This window comes from Arachis duranensis, chromosome 7, assembly GCF_000817695.3.
Source record: "Arachis duranensis cultivar V14167 chromosome 7, aradu.V14167.gnm2.J7QH, whole genome shotgun sequence".
Taxonomy (NCBI): domain Eukaryota; kingdom Viridiplantae; phylum Streptophyta; class Magnoliopsida; order Fabales; family Fabaceae; genus Arachis; species Arachis duranensis.
This window is the reverse complement of record NC_029778.3, coordinates 42,914,343-42,932,895: the sequence shown is the minus strand read 5'-3', so window position 1 is coordinate 42,932,895 and position 18,553 is coordinate 42,914,343. Positions and strand designations below refer to the sequence as shown.

The 18,553-nt window shown below is 34.2% G+C and overlaps 2 protein-coding genes across 2 annotated transcripts; both read right to left on the bottom strand.

The window, feature by feature from the left end:
* Positions 1 to 7,224: 7,224 nt before the first annotated feature.
* On the bottom strand, positions 7,225 to 8,244 carry LOC107458892 (uncharacterized). The gene is made up of 2 exons (XM_016077105.1): positions 8,016 to 8,244; positions 7,225 to 7,709 (listed from the first exon to the last, which is right to left on the bottom strand). The coding sequence occupies exons 1-2, from the start codon at positions 8,242 to 8,244 to the stop codon at positions 7,225 to 7,227; spliced, it is 714 nt and encodes a 237-aa protein (XP_015932591.1).
* Positions 8,245 to 14,720: 6,476 nt separating this feature from the next.
* Positions 14,721 to 18,470, bottom strand: LOC107458896 (uncharacterized). The gene is made up of 5 exons (XM_016077111.3): positions 18,236 to 18,470; positions 17,695 to 17,829; positions 17,561 to 17,598; positions 17,371 to 17,437; positions 14,721 to 15,216 (listed from the first exon to the last, which is right to left on the bottom strand). Exons 1-5 carry the CDS (start codon positions 18,431 to 18,433, stop codon positions 14,776 to 14,778), a joined length of 879 nt encoding a protein of 292 aa, XP_015932597.1. The 5' UTR covers positions 18,434 to 18,470; the 3' UTR covers positions 14,721 to 14,775.
* Between the last annotated feature and the right edge of the window lie 83 nt (positions 18,471 to 18,553).

Here is an 18,553-nt window from a genome sequence, read left to right as displayed (position 1 = left end):
TTATGATGCATGCATTAATATTTTAAGTTAATGAAAGAAAATATATGATTATATTATTAAAAAATAATATTTAATTTAATATTAATTATACTAAATGTAAATTATATAAATTATATTATAATTATACATAATTATTTTCACTTAAACTTTTGAAATTTTTTTTTCTGACGTATTAAGTGTGATTTTATTTTCTCTAAATAAAGTATACAATTTTGCCTAAGTTAGGTTGACGAGAATTAGTTCACAATTGCTTAAGTTGGTGTTGATGATAAATGTGATAGTTTTATTAAATTGCACACTCTATACAAATTAATTATATAACATAATCTTATAAATTTTCATGAAGATCTTTAAAATATTTCTCAGACATCTGCTGTATGATTTTTTGGAAGAGTTTGTTCTTTTATAAAAAATGAAAAAGATGTTATGAATCTCATATACATTTTAGTTAACATCTTTATTATTAAAATGTTATTAGAATGTCATACTTTTAGTTACATCACTCTCATAACAAGACTATTATAATAACTTATCTATATATAACTATAATATGTAGGAGTCTTTAAAAACGAAACTTAAAATAGAAGAAAATTTTTTATACATCATACAAAAATATATTTGCATCATCATAATATTTTTTATTTACAAAAAGAGTTTATACTAGTAATATACAAATATATATTTTATAATTACAACTCCTATCCCTCTTTGTAAAAACGTAACAATAACAAATGTGAGGGAACATCTAAGAAAACAAATCCAAATTCGCAAGGCATTTGCTTATGCAAGCTCAAAACATCTTTCTCCTGTCTATCTTGTAAACTCCACTAAAATCAGTAAAATAATTAGTTAATAAACTGAATTTTAATTAGAAAAATTAAAAATATAAATTTAATATCAAAATAGGATAGAACTCTTTAAAATGAGAATTTTAGCACCAATTTCAAAAAATTTGGCCAAAAATTGGACCAAATGGGTCGAACTGATTAAACCAGGCCCAAAACCAAGCCCGTGGGTCCAACCGGACCAATAACTTAAAAGTCGCAGAGCCATCTTCTTCCCCATTCAGCTAAAGAGCATGCTGAATACAGCAAGGGGAAGAGGAGGCCTCCAAACCCTCATCAACCCTTTAATCCACCATAACTTTTCCGTTTGAACTCCGATCGCCGCACCGTTTGTGGCCACGCGTCCAGCGCGTCGAGCTCTACATTTCCATCGGATCAGTTTCACAGGTAAGCCTCAAATCTATTCAAATTCTCAACCCCCTTTCTATTTGTGAAATTGAGCCCTTGTGATGAGACTTTGCCCAATTTGATGTTTTAGGTTTGTTTTAGCTTGCGGAGCTTATCGGGTTTAAGTTGCTCTGTGCGTGGGTAAGGTAAAAAGACCGAAACCCTATCTAAGAATCTGAATTGATGTATTAGATATTAAATTGGGTATATGTATGTGTTGTATATTTGTATTAGGTGGTGTGTTGTAATTGGAACTTGGCATTGTGGACACTTAAAGGATTGGTGGATAATCGGTGCTAAGATTTTGGTTGATTTTTCAAGCTTGAGGGGCTGTGTATGTGACTAGTGTGGCTGTCTTGGACCAAACATAGTAATCAGCCAATGTATAATTTAGGTTTCGCGCATTTAATATGTAAGGCTCTGTGAATACTTAGGCTAGGGAATTATAGGATAAGTTGAAATAGTGAAATGTGTTAAATGCTTAGTTTATGTGATGTTGATGAATAATTTGGTGTTGGGCACTTGACAATGTGGATGTTGGTGTTGAAATTAATGAATATAAGTTATTAGAATTAATGAATATGAATTATTGGAATTAATGAATATGAGTTGTTGGAATTAATGATGGTGAGTTGAAGATGTTGTTGATACATGATAATGAAATTTTGTGGTTTGTTGCTTGTTGATTGGTTAATGGTGATTGATAGTTTGTTATTAACGAATTAAGGATTTGAGTTAATGAATTTTTAAGTTGTAGCTTATGGTTGGAATGGTGGATTTTGGAATAATGTATGAGTTTTGTGGGTTGGTATGAGCATTAATATGTTGGTAGTTGGTGTTAATGAAAAGGGATTTATTATGTTGCAAATGTGCAGGTTTTGTGGGTAATGGTATGTGAATTTGGTAAAAATGGGGTTTGGTATAATTTGGTTAAAACTGATTTTTGATGAACTTTGGTAGTCCATAACTTGCTCCTCAAATTTTGGATGGAAATGCGGTTTATTTCAAATGAAAGAAGGTTTTATAAGCTTGAAAATGATATAAGGTTTGTGGAAAACCAAATTCTGTAGAGGAAGTTATGGACGCCAAAAATCTGGTGCTAAAAACTGAAATTCTGATAGTTGCAGCAGAACTAGAAATTCTGGTGTGTGCCCATGCACACACCCAGCAGTAGCAGAAGCCTATTTGTGTGTACGCACGCCTTTGTGCGCACGCACACTTGATGTTTTTCAGAAAATGTGCGGACACACGCCCCTGTGCACACGCACACACCAGAACATGCTTTCTGTTGGTGTGCGCACGCACGCATCCATGCGCACGCATACATGTGTGCGTACACACACACTTTGTTTTTTAGCACATATGTTTTTATGATCTAAACATGGTTTTGAACCCCTAAAACCCTATTTTTGCCCTGTTAACCTTAGATTTTACTAGTAAGCTTAGTAATTAGCGGAAGATAGGAATTTAAGGTAACTTGGGGATGAAGTAAGAGGTAAAAATGATGCGTTATACGAAGGAGATATGGATGTTAAATGAAGATATGATGCCATGGCTTTGATGAATGATTATATAATGATTATGAATATTGAATGGCTTATGAATTCATGATATCTGAGATACGAATTTTCCTAGGTAACAGAACCGTGGCTTGCTACCACGTGTTCCAGGTTGAAACTCGACACTCTGTTGACCCTACATCATAAGGATGACCGCGCACGTATAAATTCTCGGGAATGGATATCACCCATCGAGTGATTTATGAATGAATGATTAAATGATGAATGAATGTGAAATCTATATATAGATTCATGGGGATGCGCGATGAGGGACAGTCTAAAGTTTTCGAACTTGTTGGGTTGGTTGGATAACCGACAGATGAGCCTCATCAGCCATAGGATAGGCATGCATCATATGCATCTTGTTTGTTTGTCTGCTATGCATTACTTGGGATTGCCTAACTGAACATATATCCTGCTACTTGTTATACTTGTTATCTATACTATCTGCTTCCTACTTGTGCATGAACTTGTTTGGTTGTTTGTCTCTGCTGAATCCTTGAATGGAGGCGTGGAGGATAGTGTGGAATGGTTAGGTGTTAGGCTTAAGGTAAGTAAGTTTAGGATATCTAGGTCATCTACCCCTTTTTATGGCTTCTGCTTAGAGTTTAAGTTTTATAATTGTATGTTGGAGTTCTAGGATTGCCTATGGCATTCCCAAGACCTTATATATTATATGTGTGGCATCTTTACCATGCTGAGAATCTCTGGTTCTCACCCCCACACTGTGTTGTTATTTTCATATGCAGGTCGAGAGGTTCCTCGCTAGGTGTCTGGATTCCCTGAAGCGGAGTAGTCCCTGGGTTATTTTGTTTCTCAGTTTGTATATATATGTGTACTTAACTTGCTCTCCAAGAAACTTGATTATTTTGTTCCTCATAGAGGTTATAGGAGAGCTAGTGTCCTATTTCTGTATTTTGGGTATTTGGGATACTTATGTATATATGTAAATATTCTCTAGATAGCCTTGGCTTCGCAGGTTGAGTCAGGAGCTAGTTTCACTGTATTCTTGGTGCTCTTATGACTCTTTCGCTTATTCTTATCCTTAACTTTTAGGTTTCTTAGCACGCAAGTAATTCTATTTCTTGAGCGTTGCACTTTCTATTTTGCGATTTTGTTTTACCCATTTTTCAAAGCTCCTAGTATATTAAATCTTTCCACTATTATATGTAAATATTTTATGATTAGAGGTCCATAACACCACATTACCTCTGTTCTACGACTTAAGCGTAAAACTCTATGTAGTAGGATGTTACATATTCTCTGAAAAATACTGGATATATGGAGAGAACCAAACCACACGGTCCTCAATAAGAAAAAGAAATGCCACAAAAGTAAAAGAAACAAGTATACGTGGTTAACGCCTGTTTCAAAAAAATTTACCTTTATAAAAGCTTGTGTTCTTTATTACTTTATTTTTAAATAATTTTCACTTTTGTTTCAAAAAAATTTACCTTTATAAAAGCTTGTGTTCTTTATTACTTTATTTTTAAATAATTTTCACTTTTATTCAATTGCATATCCAAATGCTTCTTAGTCATGTATGTATTCTTCTTCATCTATCTACAAAGGCACAATATCTTTTTGTTACTCTCCTGAGTAATAAGACACTTTCTAAAGAAGCAGAAACTTTCACTTGTGCTCTTTCTATCAAGTAGATCTTTAGCGAAGTTGGCAAAAAAGTAACCAATTGCAACAATTACTGAGTCTTTCTCATACCACAGACCAAGATTGGTAGTACAAGTACTTTAGAATCTTTTTTATAAGAGACTACTTAGGATTAAATTGAAATCTTGAATAGATATCAACACTAATTTTGATATACGATCCAATCATTCCTTTGTATATGGTCTCAGAGTCACTTTCTCCACTCTCATAAGAATCAATCATCTGAGAAAGATGTAAGGGAGTTATGATAGACTTAATATCTTACATACTGAACTTCTTCAGAAGTTTCTTACAGTACTTCTATTGATAAGTGTATATTCCTTTCTCAGTTTGTTTAAACTAAAGGCTAAGAAAGAATTTCAATTCTCCCATCATGTTTAGCTCAAATTCACTTTTCATGATCAACACAGTGTTTACGTAATTAATTCTGAGTTACTCAAAAGATGATGCCATCAATGTAGATTAAGACAACTAGAAGTTTATTATCTTTAAAAATAGTGAATAAAATTGTGTCATGAATGCCTCTCTCTAAGTTGTTCTAAGTTTAGAAGGAACTCAGACGATCATAGAAAGCTCTTAGAACTTATTTGAGACTATTTAGTACTTTTATCAGTTTTAGCACATGATTTGGAGACTTCCTGTCTTTAAATATGAAGTTACTTAAGAGGGTTGGCTTCACATAATTAACCCCTTATTTTGGATCATAGCCTTTGAGTACTAATCTTGCCTATTTTTGACAATCTTCTCGGCTTCATTAAGCTTGTTCTTGAACTTCTACTTAATTCCAATGACGAATTTTTCTTTGAGTCTACAAACTAGGTGTTAAACTTGATTTTTCTCAAAATGCTCAAGTTTTTCTTCCATCACTATAATTCAATATGGTTCCTTGAGAGCTTTAGAAACATGTTTCTAAAGGAGGATCTAGTTTGAACTCCTTCATATGTCTCTCCAAGGAGTAAATTCCTTTACATAGCTTTAAAATCTAGCACATCCTTATAGTTCTAGGTCTCTCAAGTTCTTTTATTTCCTCTTTTTTTTCTTTCTCAGTTACTTGAGTTGAAGAGCTTGTAAGATTTTGAGGTGAAGAGTCCTTCTAAGGTTTGTCAATGTAGAATTTAGATAATAGAGCTGCAATGGTTCTAAAATTCTTACATTGTTTAGTTCATTTTTAATCTCACTCAAATTTTTTTAAGGTCTTTTTTGAGCTTATTAAACTTCTGTAATATCTCAAATTTTTAAAAATTAAATAATTAGTTATTTATGAATGTTAGAAATAAGAGACTGGGAGAGTAATCTGAAAAGTGTATTATTGAGTGTGATCAAAGTTACAATATACAAGGGGTATTTATAGGTGCTAGATGAATCAAAGTAATAAAGGCATAGAGTCCTACAATTAATATACAGATATACTATATAAATATAGATGATACTAATTGATCTAAATTGATTCTAATAATTCTCTAACATCCCCCCCCCCCTTAAACTCAAGTGGGAGCTAAGGATACCAACTTGAGTTTGGATAACAAAGTCCAGAAACAAGTCGGGTGATGAGCTTTCGTGAAGATATCAGCAATCTGCTCCAGTGTTCCAACAGCAATGAGACGAACAGCATCAATAAGGATACGTTGCCGAACAAAGTGACAATCAATCTCAATATGTTTGGTGCGTTCATGAAACACATCATTATGGGCAATCTGAATATCACTGCGGTTATCACAAAAAACATCGGTAGGGGACGACTGAGGAGCACCTAGATCTTCGAGAAGCCAACGAATCGAGATAACCTTAGCAGTGGTGTCAGCGAGGGCACGGTACTCAGCTTCTGTGCTTGAGCGAGCAGTGAATGTTTGCTTCTTAGCACACCAAGAAATGAGAGCGTCGCCAAGGAACAAACAGTAACCAGTAGTAGAATGACGATTAGTGGGATCACCAGCCCAATCAGCATCGGAGTATGCCTGAAGGGTCAAAGAGGAATAGGTAGAAAAACAAAGAACATGAAATAGAGTGCCTTAGACGTAGTGAAGAATGCGAAAAACTGCCGCATAGTGAGTAGTACGAGAAACTGACAAGAATTGGCTGAGGACATGAACTGAATAAGCAATGTCTGGTCGGGTGACAGTCAGGTAGATGAGACCTCCAACTAACTATCGATAGAGAATCAGATTATCCAAAACAGTGTCATCCATAGGGGTAAATCGAACATTAGCCTCAATAGGAGTAGATTCAGTGCGACTATCTGTAATCCCAGCGCGAGCAAGAAGATCTGAAGCATACTTAGCCTGAGAGAGATAGATGCCATCATCTGTGGAGATGACCTCGAGACCAAGAAAATAGCTGAGAGAACCAAGATCTTTCATCTCAATGGTACGGTAAAGTGAGGCCTTGAGATCAGAGATACCATCAACATCATCTCCAGTAATGATCATGTCATCAACATACAAAAGTAAAAGAACAACTCCACGTTCGCTTTTACGAATGAAAAGGGCATTCTCATGAGGACTAAAAGTAAAACAAAGACTGCATATGGTAGTGCTGAACTTGTCAAACCATTCACGAAGAGCTTGCTTAAGTCCATAAAGTGCCTTGCAAAGGAGACAAACCTTACTAGAAGGACAAGGATATCCCGGAGGTGGTTTCATATAGACTTTCTTTTTCAAATCCCGTTAAGAAATGCATTCTTCACATCCATCTGACTGAGAGACTATTTTTTAACCGCGACAAGGAGAGCCTGAAATAAAGGAATTATTATTAAAGGATAAGGCAGGTTATTTTGCAGTGCGACAAGAAACACCCGTAGATATAAGAGGACGTAATTTTCCTAAGGAGTTATGGGCAAGACGACGGTGCCACAAGTGAAGAGTAGATGGAGAGGAAGCAGCACAGAGATTTGTAGAGGGAACATGAAGGTTCTCGAGCTCAAATAAGCGTCTGACCTTACAGCCAGTCCCGATGATCTTTCCCATCTGACGATCCTGCACACGACAACCAGATATAGAAAAAGTGACATCAAAACTGAGTTCAACAAGTTGACCGACAGAGATAAGATTAAAATTCAATTTTGGAATAAAATAAGCATCAGAAAGATGAATATTGGACTGTGAAATAATCCCGTGATGTGTTGCATGCAAGAGGGAACCATTAGCAGTGTTGACATAAGGTGCATTTGGAATGGGAGACAATGACGGAAAAAGATGATGCAAAGGAGACATGTGATTGAAACAACCAGAATCAAAATACCATTTAGAATTACCTGGAGGGGTGGAAAGAGTAGTGGGGGTATTACCAGAAAAAGAGAGAAGTTGCTTAAGAAGGGATTCAATATCTGATGGAGAGACAGAAGGTGTGTTGAGAGATGTGGAAGAGGTGGACTCAGTAGCAGCAGCAGTAGTAGCGGTAGGTACATGCGGAGAGTTGTTGGGACGAGGTTAATACTTGTTCTGATCTGAACGTGGTGGTCGAGTAGGACAGGTAGCAATCAAGTGACCTGAGAGCTTACAATAATGGCAGAACAGTTTCAGACAATTGGAGCCAATGTGGCCTTTTTGTTTGCACTTACGACATTCAATAGAAGGACAGTCGGAGAAGGAATGCCCAGGCCGGTTACAGTTTCGATAGATTTTTTCCTTTCTATCGGTAGCAGCAAAGACAGTTTCACTTTTAGAATGAAGCAATCCCAAGCGCGTTTCTTCAAACTTTAGACGAGGAAGAGCATCTTCAAGACTAGGCAAGGGATTCTGATGAAGAAGAGAAGCCCTGACCGGCTCATAGTCATCAGTGAGTGCCATGAGAAACTAGATGAGACGTGTCTGATTCCGATAATCCTCATATGCCTTAGCATCAGTGAGATCTTTAAGAACAGGCTCACAAGAGGTCAACTGATCCGAAATAATCTCCATCTGAGCAAGAAAATCAGAAACTGCTTGGCCACATTCTTGCTTAAGGCTATGAAGTTTCTTAAGCAGTTGGTACTGATGAGAGAGATCAGAAATAGTGTAACATTTTGCCATATGATCCCATACCTCTTTAGAAGTTTCAAAACGCCCAAACTGTAAATGAATGCCAGGAGTAGAAGTGGTTCAGAACCAAGTGATAATCTGATGATTTTACTATCCCAATCTTCTGATTTCTCTACATAATCCTTCTCAGCATCCTCCTTGGATTTGGAGGCACCATCTTTGGATTTGTCAGTCACAGTTGGCTTAACAGGACAGGCAATATCACCAGTCACATATCGCCATAATTTTCGCCCTTTAAGAAATCTTCGTATAGCTTCAACCCAATATGCATAGTTGGAGCCATTAAGGATAACAGGGATAGGTTGAAAGACATCCGATTTTTCCATAGTAATAGAAAGAATAGCAAAAAGGAGAAGAAACTGCAAATTCGGGGCAGAAAACGAGAAAATAGGGTACGGAATCAGAAAGAGCTCACTAAAAAACCTTAGGGAGAGTCCCGCTTGTCTGCCACGTCAGCAATTACGTCAGCGCCACGTCAGCGAGACGATGACACGTGGTGGCACCTGAGAGGAGCGAGAGAGACACGCATGCGCGGGTCGGTGGATACCAAGAATGGCTTCGTTGCGACATGTGGCAGCACCAGGAGCGTGTGATCGGCACCAAGATCAACGGTTGCTGAAGCTTCTGGAATGAAACAATAGAGGTGGGCAGCAAAGTTCCGGCGGCGCGTGAGGGCGCGTCCGGGGGTTTCTGGCGGCGATCTCGGCGGCGTTGAAAAGCTGATGAAACGAAGAACACGATGATGCCGGAGGTGACGAACAAAAGCGTCGAAAACAGATCGAAAATCAAGAGCGAAGAGGCATTGTCAGAAGAGAAAAACAAGGAGGTTATGAACATAATTTCATTGAAAAAAAAAAACTTTAGGCTCTTGATGCCATGTTAGAAACAAGAAATTGAGAGAATAATCTGAAAAGTGTATTATTGAGTGTAATCAAAGGTACAATATACAAGGGGTATTTATAGGTGCTAGATAAATCAAAGTGATAAAGACATAGAATCCTATAATTAATATACAGATATACTATATAAATATAGACTATACTAATTGATCTAAACTGATTCTAATGATTTTCTAGCAATGAGTAATAATATTATATTGAGATTTTGTTTTTAAGAAATTTATTTTTAAAAAAATAATTAAATAAAATTTTATAATTATTAAAATTTAAATTATTTAAGATTATTATATATGTAATTTTATTAAATGTGATATTTTGTATAATTAAAATTAGAGTTTCGGTATATATAAATAGTAAAATTTATCTCTGAATGTAATAAAAGTAATCGTATTTTTTTTGGTGTCTGATAAACAAGAAATAAAGAGCAAATAAGATGGAGATGTCATCTTCTTTCTAATGATCTGATCAATAACACTACAATTGTATGAATATTATATAATAAGGGTACGTAATTTTTAAATATTATAATAATAAAAAATATAATTCCTTTTATATTAAATAAAGTATATATGAAAACAAATTGAAAACATGGCATGAATACAAATGTATATATATACAACTAACATGACACCTGTGAACTTTCTTAATCACTATCATCATCTTTCGTTAATGAACCACCGAATCCAAAGAAGAAAGAAAAGAAAGATCGCCGAGAGGGAGAGATAACGAGAAACCATGGAACTTCTAATTTTCGGTGTTCGGTTTCTTGTGATTCGTAACTCCAATAAAAAAATTTAATTTGACGTATTTTTTTTTTACATATTAGTGTTATTTTTGTCCAATAGAAATTGGCGGTGACGTAATTCCTCCTCTCTTTGAGTTCGGCCAATTGAAATTTTAGGAGACACAGATGATTTGAGTTCGGCTAATTGGAGTTTTAGGAAGTACAAACGATTTCTGACGTTTTCTTCTTCAATAGCTCGATAAAAATACTTTTCCGAAGTTTTCGTTATTTTGATTTCATACAGAAGTAGAGTTTTGGTAACTTTATAATAATTAAATGTGAATTTGATAAGTGAATGTTGATTTGATTGATTATTGTTTGAGTTTGAATGAATTTATGTTAAATCATTATTGTTACTTGTGATTTGTTAGTTCAGCTGTGGTTCTTTTAATGATTTTGGGATTGTTGTGATATGATATTTTTTGAGGAAATTCATGAGATTTGGTAGTTGAAAGATTAAATTAAAAGCTAAGAAAAATCGGTAATCGAAAGACTCAAAAATAGATTAAATTACGATTAATATTTTGAAAGAAAAAGGTTAAGAATTTCAGTTTTGGTATATAAGAAAGATTAGTAATTACATTTTATTTTTGAAGGGTAATATTGTATTTGTATATAAAAAAATCGAGGTACAGTTTATAATTATATAAGATTCTGGGTATTTTGAGTAATAAATAAAATACGAGGGTAAAAATAGATATTTTATAAAAATTCAAGATTATTTTTATAAATATGAAAATAAGTAAGGGTTTCAAAAATAATTTTATAAAATATTAAGTTTAAAAAATAGAATATTAAAAAGTTCGTGATTTAGAAAGTAATTAATAAATGTTTAAAAATAAGATTTTATAAACTAAGTTTTAAGAAAATATTCATATTACTTATTTATCATTTAAATTATTAAATTTATATTATTGTTAATATTTTATTACGAATATTAATTAGTAGAGATATTATTAGTATTATTATAAGTCAGAAAAGAGTAAATAGAGTGATCTTAAAAGTTTTAGAAAATGCAAACTTAATTAAAGTACTTTATAATTCTTTTCTATAAGACACTTAGGGAAAGGCGAGAGAATAATACGAACATAAATTATATTGTGAAATGATAAGAAAGAAAAGAAAAAAAGAAATAACGAAAAGAAAATGAGATAAGTAAAGATATGGTGGTGAGCCCATTGAGATTTGCTTTCCAGAGATACATCTGCCACTCCAGGGGATGGTCGCACCTGTAAGACAGAGGTTGCTTACAAAGGTTATCAATACATACATCGGCTCAAGAGAGTCGCACCTGTAAGACAGAGGTTGCTTACAGAGGTTAAGACACTGGAAGCCAAACTCAGACAAAGGTCGCTGAGTTAAGTGAAAATATAATTTAATAAATAACCAAGAACAAAAGAATTAAAAGAATCTAAAGAACCTCTACCACATGAGAGCAGAGAGTAGGAATGAAAGAATGTATTAATTAAAGGATTCTCTACCGTAGTAGAGTAGAGAGCAAAGATTGAAAAAAAATTGAATGCTGTTTGGACCTTAATGCCAAATGTCTAATGGGGACAACGATACATAATGCTCACTTGACACTATAAGGACGGCTCAGTGAGGACGGCGATGCGTAATGCTCACTGGATACCAAAAGGAAGGCTCTCCCTTGAGGACGGTGATGCATAACGCTCATGGAGGGGACGTTGGCTGAGATAAGGACGGCGGTACAAAACGCTTATCTCAGGACTAGTGTCTAGAATCGGGCAACAAACCGGCACATGAACTTATGGCCGGTATAGGACTAGACATGCATCATACTTGTTTTCACATACTTGTTGTGACTATGTTTTTATGATTGTGTGTGTTTGTGATTGGATTCTATGTTCTGTAATTGCCTTCTGATTTGTGTTTGTCTTGCATTGTTTGTGCCTATGATTGATTCTGTTTTGTGATTGAGTTTTGATTGTGATTCGTGTTGGTTTGGGCCGTAGGCCGAGTTGATTTAATTTGGACCAGAGACCGAGTTGATTTGATTTGGGCCAAAAGCCGTGATTGGAAGGACCAACAGTAGGGTTTAGTTAAAATGGTTTCTTAATAAGCGGTGAAATATATGAAATGTCATTTTGCGTGAAATTTTTATAAGGAAAATAAGAGTTTTAAATTTGGATAATGAACATAACTTCTAATCCCGACCCTACTAAGAACTCCCCAGTTCTTACCCCTTATTTCCACCCTTTTCAGCTACAGGTGTGAATGTTTATTGTGAAGCTGCAGGAGCACAGAGGAATATATTTACGAGTTGAGTTGTTAGAATTTATTTTCTCCTCAACTTGCTAGTTAGAGTTTTATTTAGAGGGGTAGGTTCTGTAATTGCTTTTGTATGTAATACTACAATATAGGAAAAGTCTAGGGGACCAGCAGTTTTATTGAATTTTGGCCAGCATGTAACCAGCAGAAGAAGGTAAGCCATTGGATGAAATCTCACACTAATCTCACACCATCAAATCATTATTGATGGCTAGTTGATGGCTAACAATGACAAAAATTGCTGATCCCCTAGCATTACTCCTACAATATATTATCAATATTAAGTACGTGGATATGTGATTGTTTGTTCTTGTTAGAGAAGTTATAAATTTTAGTAAAATCATCGATAGATTTATGCGTAAAGGCTCAATATTAAATAGATAATAAAAGGAATTAGATTAGTAACGCCTTACTTTTGTTACGATCATGAGGTGCTAAAAGTTAGGGTGTTATAACTTCAGATATATCGTCTCTTCTATGTACAAAATTTTCTCATTGTATACTCTGTATAGCTTGCAAACCTGTGAATAACCTGAGAATACCTTATTGTCGAATTTGGGATCAAACCTTGTGAGCTTGTCCCCTTTGTTAATGATAAAACAACGTTATCCGAATATATGGAAAGAAGAAATGTTGGGTTTAAGTTTCAGGATAGGTCTTATAAAGACTCTATTTGAATATGGCAAGTTGTATTTATTGCCTCACCCCTAGAATGTTTTTGGTAAATCAGATCCTAAAAGCATTGTTCTTGTTATTTCTTGTAAACTTCTATTTATCCTTTCGACTATCATATTTTGTTGAGAAATTTTGAGAATAGAGATGCTCGGATATATAAATGCCAAGCTATTTACAAAGTTTTTCAAAATTCGAGTTTACAAACTTACCACCATGATCAAATTTAACGGCAAAGATTGTAAGCACATGGTGATTATAGGCTTTCTTAGCAAATTGAACAAATTTTTCAAAAGTCTCATCTTTATGAACTAAGAAAATAACCCATGTAAATCTAGAATAATAAAAATTAATTACAAAGGCATATCTTCTACCATTTAGATTTGTTGTTCAGGTAGCACCGAATACATCAAGATGAATAGCTCAATAACCTAGACGTATTCACAGTATTAATATTCTTAAAAGAGATCTTGGTCTTTTTTTTTTTTCACAATAATCACATGTGGAATCTTTTTCTTTTGATATCTTGGGATGACTTCTCATAAATTTTTTCTGGGATAACTCAAAATGCAACTGCGTCTAAAGTCTCAAACATCCAAAAGGCAAAAGTGATTCATGGATAGGAAATATTTGAGGCATATAACTAGAGAAAAGAAGTACTTTAATAATCTCAGACCGAAAAACAGTGGCTTGGTGAAGTTTTCCAACAAAACCCAAACAAAAATTTCTAGTATTGGTAATGTGGGTAAGAATAATTTTTGCCTTATCTCAAATGTGCTTTTAGTGAATGATTTAATTCACAGACTAATAAGGATTAGTCAATTTTATTATCAAAGTTATAGAAGCTTTTAGTGAATGATTTAACTCAAAGACTAATAAGGATTAGTCGATGTTATTATCAAAGTTATAGAATTCTTTTTTACGCTAACCAATGTGTGGTCATCAACAAAACAAATGACTCTATCATTCTAATTTCAGAAGATTGATAACACTTGTTTTTCATTGTGTTTAGTCAAGAGAACCCAAACCAAGGTGTTTTTAGACCAACATCATAACTCTTGTATCAAGTACAATGAAAAATAAGCGCAACTCTAAACTTTTGTTTTTTATTTAGAACTAGTGTCTCAAATATTTTCAACTTATTTTAAAATAGATCAACTTCAATAAAGTAATTGAAGAAACAATTACAACTAAAGAAATTAAATAATGGATAAAGTTTCGCCAATAAAAATGGTGGTGGAGGTTGGACGGGGGATGAAATACGGTGGTGGGGGTTGGATGGGGGATGAGATGGGGTGAAGCTGGGTGCTAGGGTGGAGTGAATTTTTTTAATTGGGTTATTATTATTTTTATCATAGATAAATTCATCTAAAAATTAACATTTGTTAATAGAAGCATTATTCTAAAAATTTATTATAACATTAAAGACAATTTAAAAAACACGTTGAAAGATTTTTCCTTTCAACAAAAATATTGAAAACTAGAATAGTTCTTGACCCGTAACTTTGGGACCAAACCAAATATGCTCTAAATAAAAACTTCAAAAGGCTGACTCATCTATCAAAGTCATTCTGATTTTTCAATTTCAATTTAATCTATTTGATGTAACATAATATAATATATATGAAATATAATTCACAAAATATCAATAGTTTACATGAAATTATAAACAGCCAAACCAACTATAATCCCTAGCAATGCACCAGCTATGACTTCAACCTCAGTATGGCCAACGGATTCTTTCAATGGGAATAAGCCATCAGAAACCAACAATTTTCTGATTTCTTCTGTTTCTGTTGAGGATAGTTTCTCACCTTCAGTTTGCCATGTTTTGCTTCCTTGCTTAACTAATAGGCTTAAATTATTATTATTATTATTATTATTATTATTATTATTATTATTATTATTATTATTATTTCTCTGTTTTGAGTCGAAGGAAGTGGCATCTTGGGATAAAATGGGCTTTTCAAAACCTGGTTTGAAGTTGATTAAACCATCATTATTATCTTTGGAACGTATAGAGTTGTTAATGTGAATGTAGCGCAGTAGTTTGTTAAGTGTCCTTGCATGAATTCCAACTTCTCTTCTTACACCCTACAAAATCATATAAGCCACATACCATATTGTAAGTTATAAGGGTCAATAAATGAAACAAAATCAACCAAGGAAGGATTTTGCAGATTATAAAATTTCACATGTAACAGCAGTTAAATTTAGGTCAACACTACATAGTATACATAGGGAGGAAATGAGTGAGGAATCATGTGGGTCCCACCACTTTTTTTTAAACAAAACATATCATCATCAAATAGCCTTTGATATGTATGCTATGTATATACTTTGAAAATGTATGAGTATTGGCCTAAATTCATTATACAGGATCCAACGACAGTAATGTATAGACTGTTCACAGAACATATTTTGTTGTGGAGACACGATCAGACACAAACTTTTTGTCCCAAATGAGAAAATTTTTGTATTTTCTATAGCTCCTAATACTGAAGTCGAAAAATATCCAAGACTTATTATTACAGTTCAGACTAATGTTCTGTCCATCAAATCGTTTTAAGATAATTACTGAAAAATCACTCTTTGATTGCAATGGATGGTTGTGATATGAGCAAATGGAATGGAAAATACTTGTCTACCCAGAGCATAACAAGTGAGATTTTGAAGTATGCGTTTTAGCAATCTTCTTTATAATGTCTTACCACAATTTTCTCAGTGGAAAAATCCTTTGCTCTCTTTCTTAGAACCTACTGAAACTAAAATTTCATTTCATTGCCCAGGCTGAATCAGGTGAAGTAAATAAAACAGGTAACTGAAGAATTATGATGAAAGCATGCACATTGAACTCCAACTAGCTCAAGCCAAGTTAGCTTGCTGTTGAGTTAGAATTTTCTAAGCACCAGTGTCTACATTCACAAGACTTGAACTTGAGACTATTTAAACCAATAACTGCTTAAGCAATATAATCAACTGAATGTTGGAAAGTGTTAGGGACTCAGGTATTATGGGTGCTCAAAGTCCCACCTCGAGTAGTATGGGATGCTTGATATTGTATATAAGGAGAGTGGTTCTTCCCCCTTAACAGCTAGCTTTTAAGGTGTAGTTTCCCACTTTCCTTAGATACTTAACAGAAAGAAAATGGAAATCTAATGACACTTTATTAACAGTGTCCAGCTAATAGGCTCATTGTTGTAAGGGAGGCAAGATCAATGTCATATTTGGAAGAGTGCTGAGTGTCACATGACCAACCCTGCAAAGAGCAGTGTATACTATTACAAATCGATATTGTCCTGTATGATATTGCCTAACCATCGCAGATGATGGTATTGTAAGTTACTCTAAAAAGAAAGATATTCTAGTTCCTTCTGATGTGGTCATGATTCAAGTCCCAGCCTCCAAAACTGCATCTATTTGGGTACTACTATATTATTCACTTGCATGCCCAAATAATCACCTTTCACAGACAACTATTCAAAAGAGTTAGTTTTTCCCTAGCCGCAGGGTTATAACCTCTACAAACTAGATTGAGAAGCCTAGTAATCGGACATCTAGTACTACTAGAAAGTTCCATTATTTTTACTACACATTCCAAATTTAGCAAACAAGTTTCAACCCGAAAGGCAAATTCATAGATTAGCAGTGATAGTAGGAAACTCTCAAATCTATAATTTGATAGATAAGCTGACTCCACCTAGTGCGATGAAGCCTTGTTGTTGTTGTATAATTTGATAGATACAAGAAAGATAAAATGTTAATTGATCAAAGTATTCTAACTATAAGTGCATATTTGACCCTTTTTTTCTCTGTTCAATTGTTGACAAAATAACTTAGGTCTACATGCTTGTTGTTTCTCTTCCTTTATTTTCCCATCCCTAAGCTTGTTATGAGACAAAACCATCATATGTTATTACTAAAACACTATCTATAAGTAGAAATTCAAATTTGATTTGTTCCTATTGAACACTATGATAATGGGTAAACTTCATTAGAGACAATCCTGCAGCAACGGAACTTAACATATTTAGATCTCATTGGTCAATCCTGTCTAAGACTCCTCATTAATCTTGTGAGAGTTTATAGACCACCAATTCCCATGGAATTTGTCGAATAAACATGCACTTAAGTGTGATCTAATTCAAAGTTTCAAACTTGGTTAAAACTTCAAAAGGACTTAAAAACAATACATTTACATGATAGAAACACTCAGACTGAAGAAAATAACATAAAATAGTATCGTACCTGAGCATCATACATAATGAGACCAGCATACACAACTGTGAAACCAAAAATGGGATCAGAGAATCCTCTGCATTTGGAAATAACACAAGATGAATTATTCCAATATAACAAACCTTGTACTTAAAGAGGTTACATAGAGAATTTAAAATTGACTTGAACCAAATTGCTATATATATATATATATAATTACCTCTCAAGGCCAAGGAATGTTGCACAAGCCATTGTTGCCTATCCACAGGAAAATGCAAACAACATTTTGAGAAACAGAATCTCAAAGGTGGAAACAGGTTTAACTGATTTTACGGGATTTTACAAAGTCCATACAGAAGAGTGCGATGATGGGAATCCTCCAGCCTGAATAATAGCCTTGATATCAAAGTCCTTGCCATACAGCAACACAGAACTAAATGGCTTAGAAAGCTGCCCAATCATCACTGAAGCACCAGCTGCAATCAGAACCTTAGCCCCCCCCCAAAAAAAAAAAGAAAAACCAATTTAGCAACAAAGAAGTGGGGTTGCTTAAAAACTACTCCCTCCTCACTTTAGAAAAAGATTATATATAGTTCAATATATTTCTAGTTCTCGTGTCTCTTATGTCAAATTTGTTGACTATTTTCTCTTTTACCCTTCGCATAATGGTCAGAATAATAAACAATACACATTTACGCTATAAACTAGTCAGGGTTATTAAATAAGGACATTCTAATAAACAATTCGGTAAACCTTTCTTGATTTTGGATTCTTTAACCGATGTATAAATGACTAACGTGACAAATATCATGAATCTCATAGAGTATCAAGAGAAAATCATGATTAGCATTTATGAGGCAAAAATATAAAGAATAAATCAGGAAAATGGAGGAACCTTGTTTTGAGCAATCTCAGCAATGTCCTGGAAGAATGGAGCAGTGCCAATTGAAGAGATTCTGAACGTGAAGAGGGTATTGGACTTTGGGAAGTGTTGGTGGTGGTGGTGCTGGTGGTGTTGCAAAAGTGGGTTTCTGTGTTTGGTGACTGGTGGATTAATGGGAGAGAAAATGGAGTAGTGCTGCAACGTCATCATTATATCTATCTGTTTTTGTTCTTCTGGACTGCACTCTCACTGCGCAATCAATCAATTATAAATAATTTGAGTTTAGTTTTATGTTTTAACATAAAAAATAAATAATAAAAATTTAACACG

Excerpts from the sequence above, each read along its gene's own strand:
- LOC107458892 (XM_016077105.1), bottom strand. The coding sequence starts at position 8,244 with ATGGCACTCACTGATGACTATGAGCCGGTCAGGGCTTCTCTTCTTCAT. Across the intron at positions 7,710-8,015 it reads CTGTCCTTCTATTGAATGTC|GTAATTCTAAATGGTATTTT; the intron begins GTAAGTGCAAAC and ends CCACCCCTCCAG.
- LOC107458896 (XM_016077111.3), bottom strand. The coding sequence starts at position 18,433 with ATGATGACGTTGCAGCACTACTCCATTTTCTCTCCCATTAATCCACCA. Across the intron at positions 17,830-18,235 it reads CTGAGATTGCTCAAAACAAG|GTTCTGATTGCAGCTGGTGC; the intron begins GTTCCTCCATTT and ends GGGGGGGCTAAG. Across the intron at positions 15,217-17,370 it reads TCATTATGTATGATGCTCAG|GGTGTAAGAAGAGAAGTTGG; the intron begins GTACGATACTAT and ends ATGATTTTGTAG.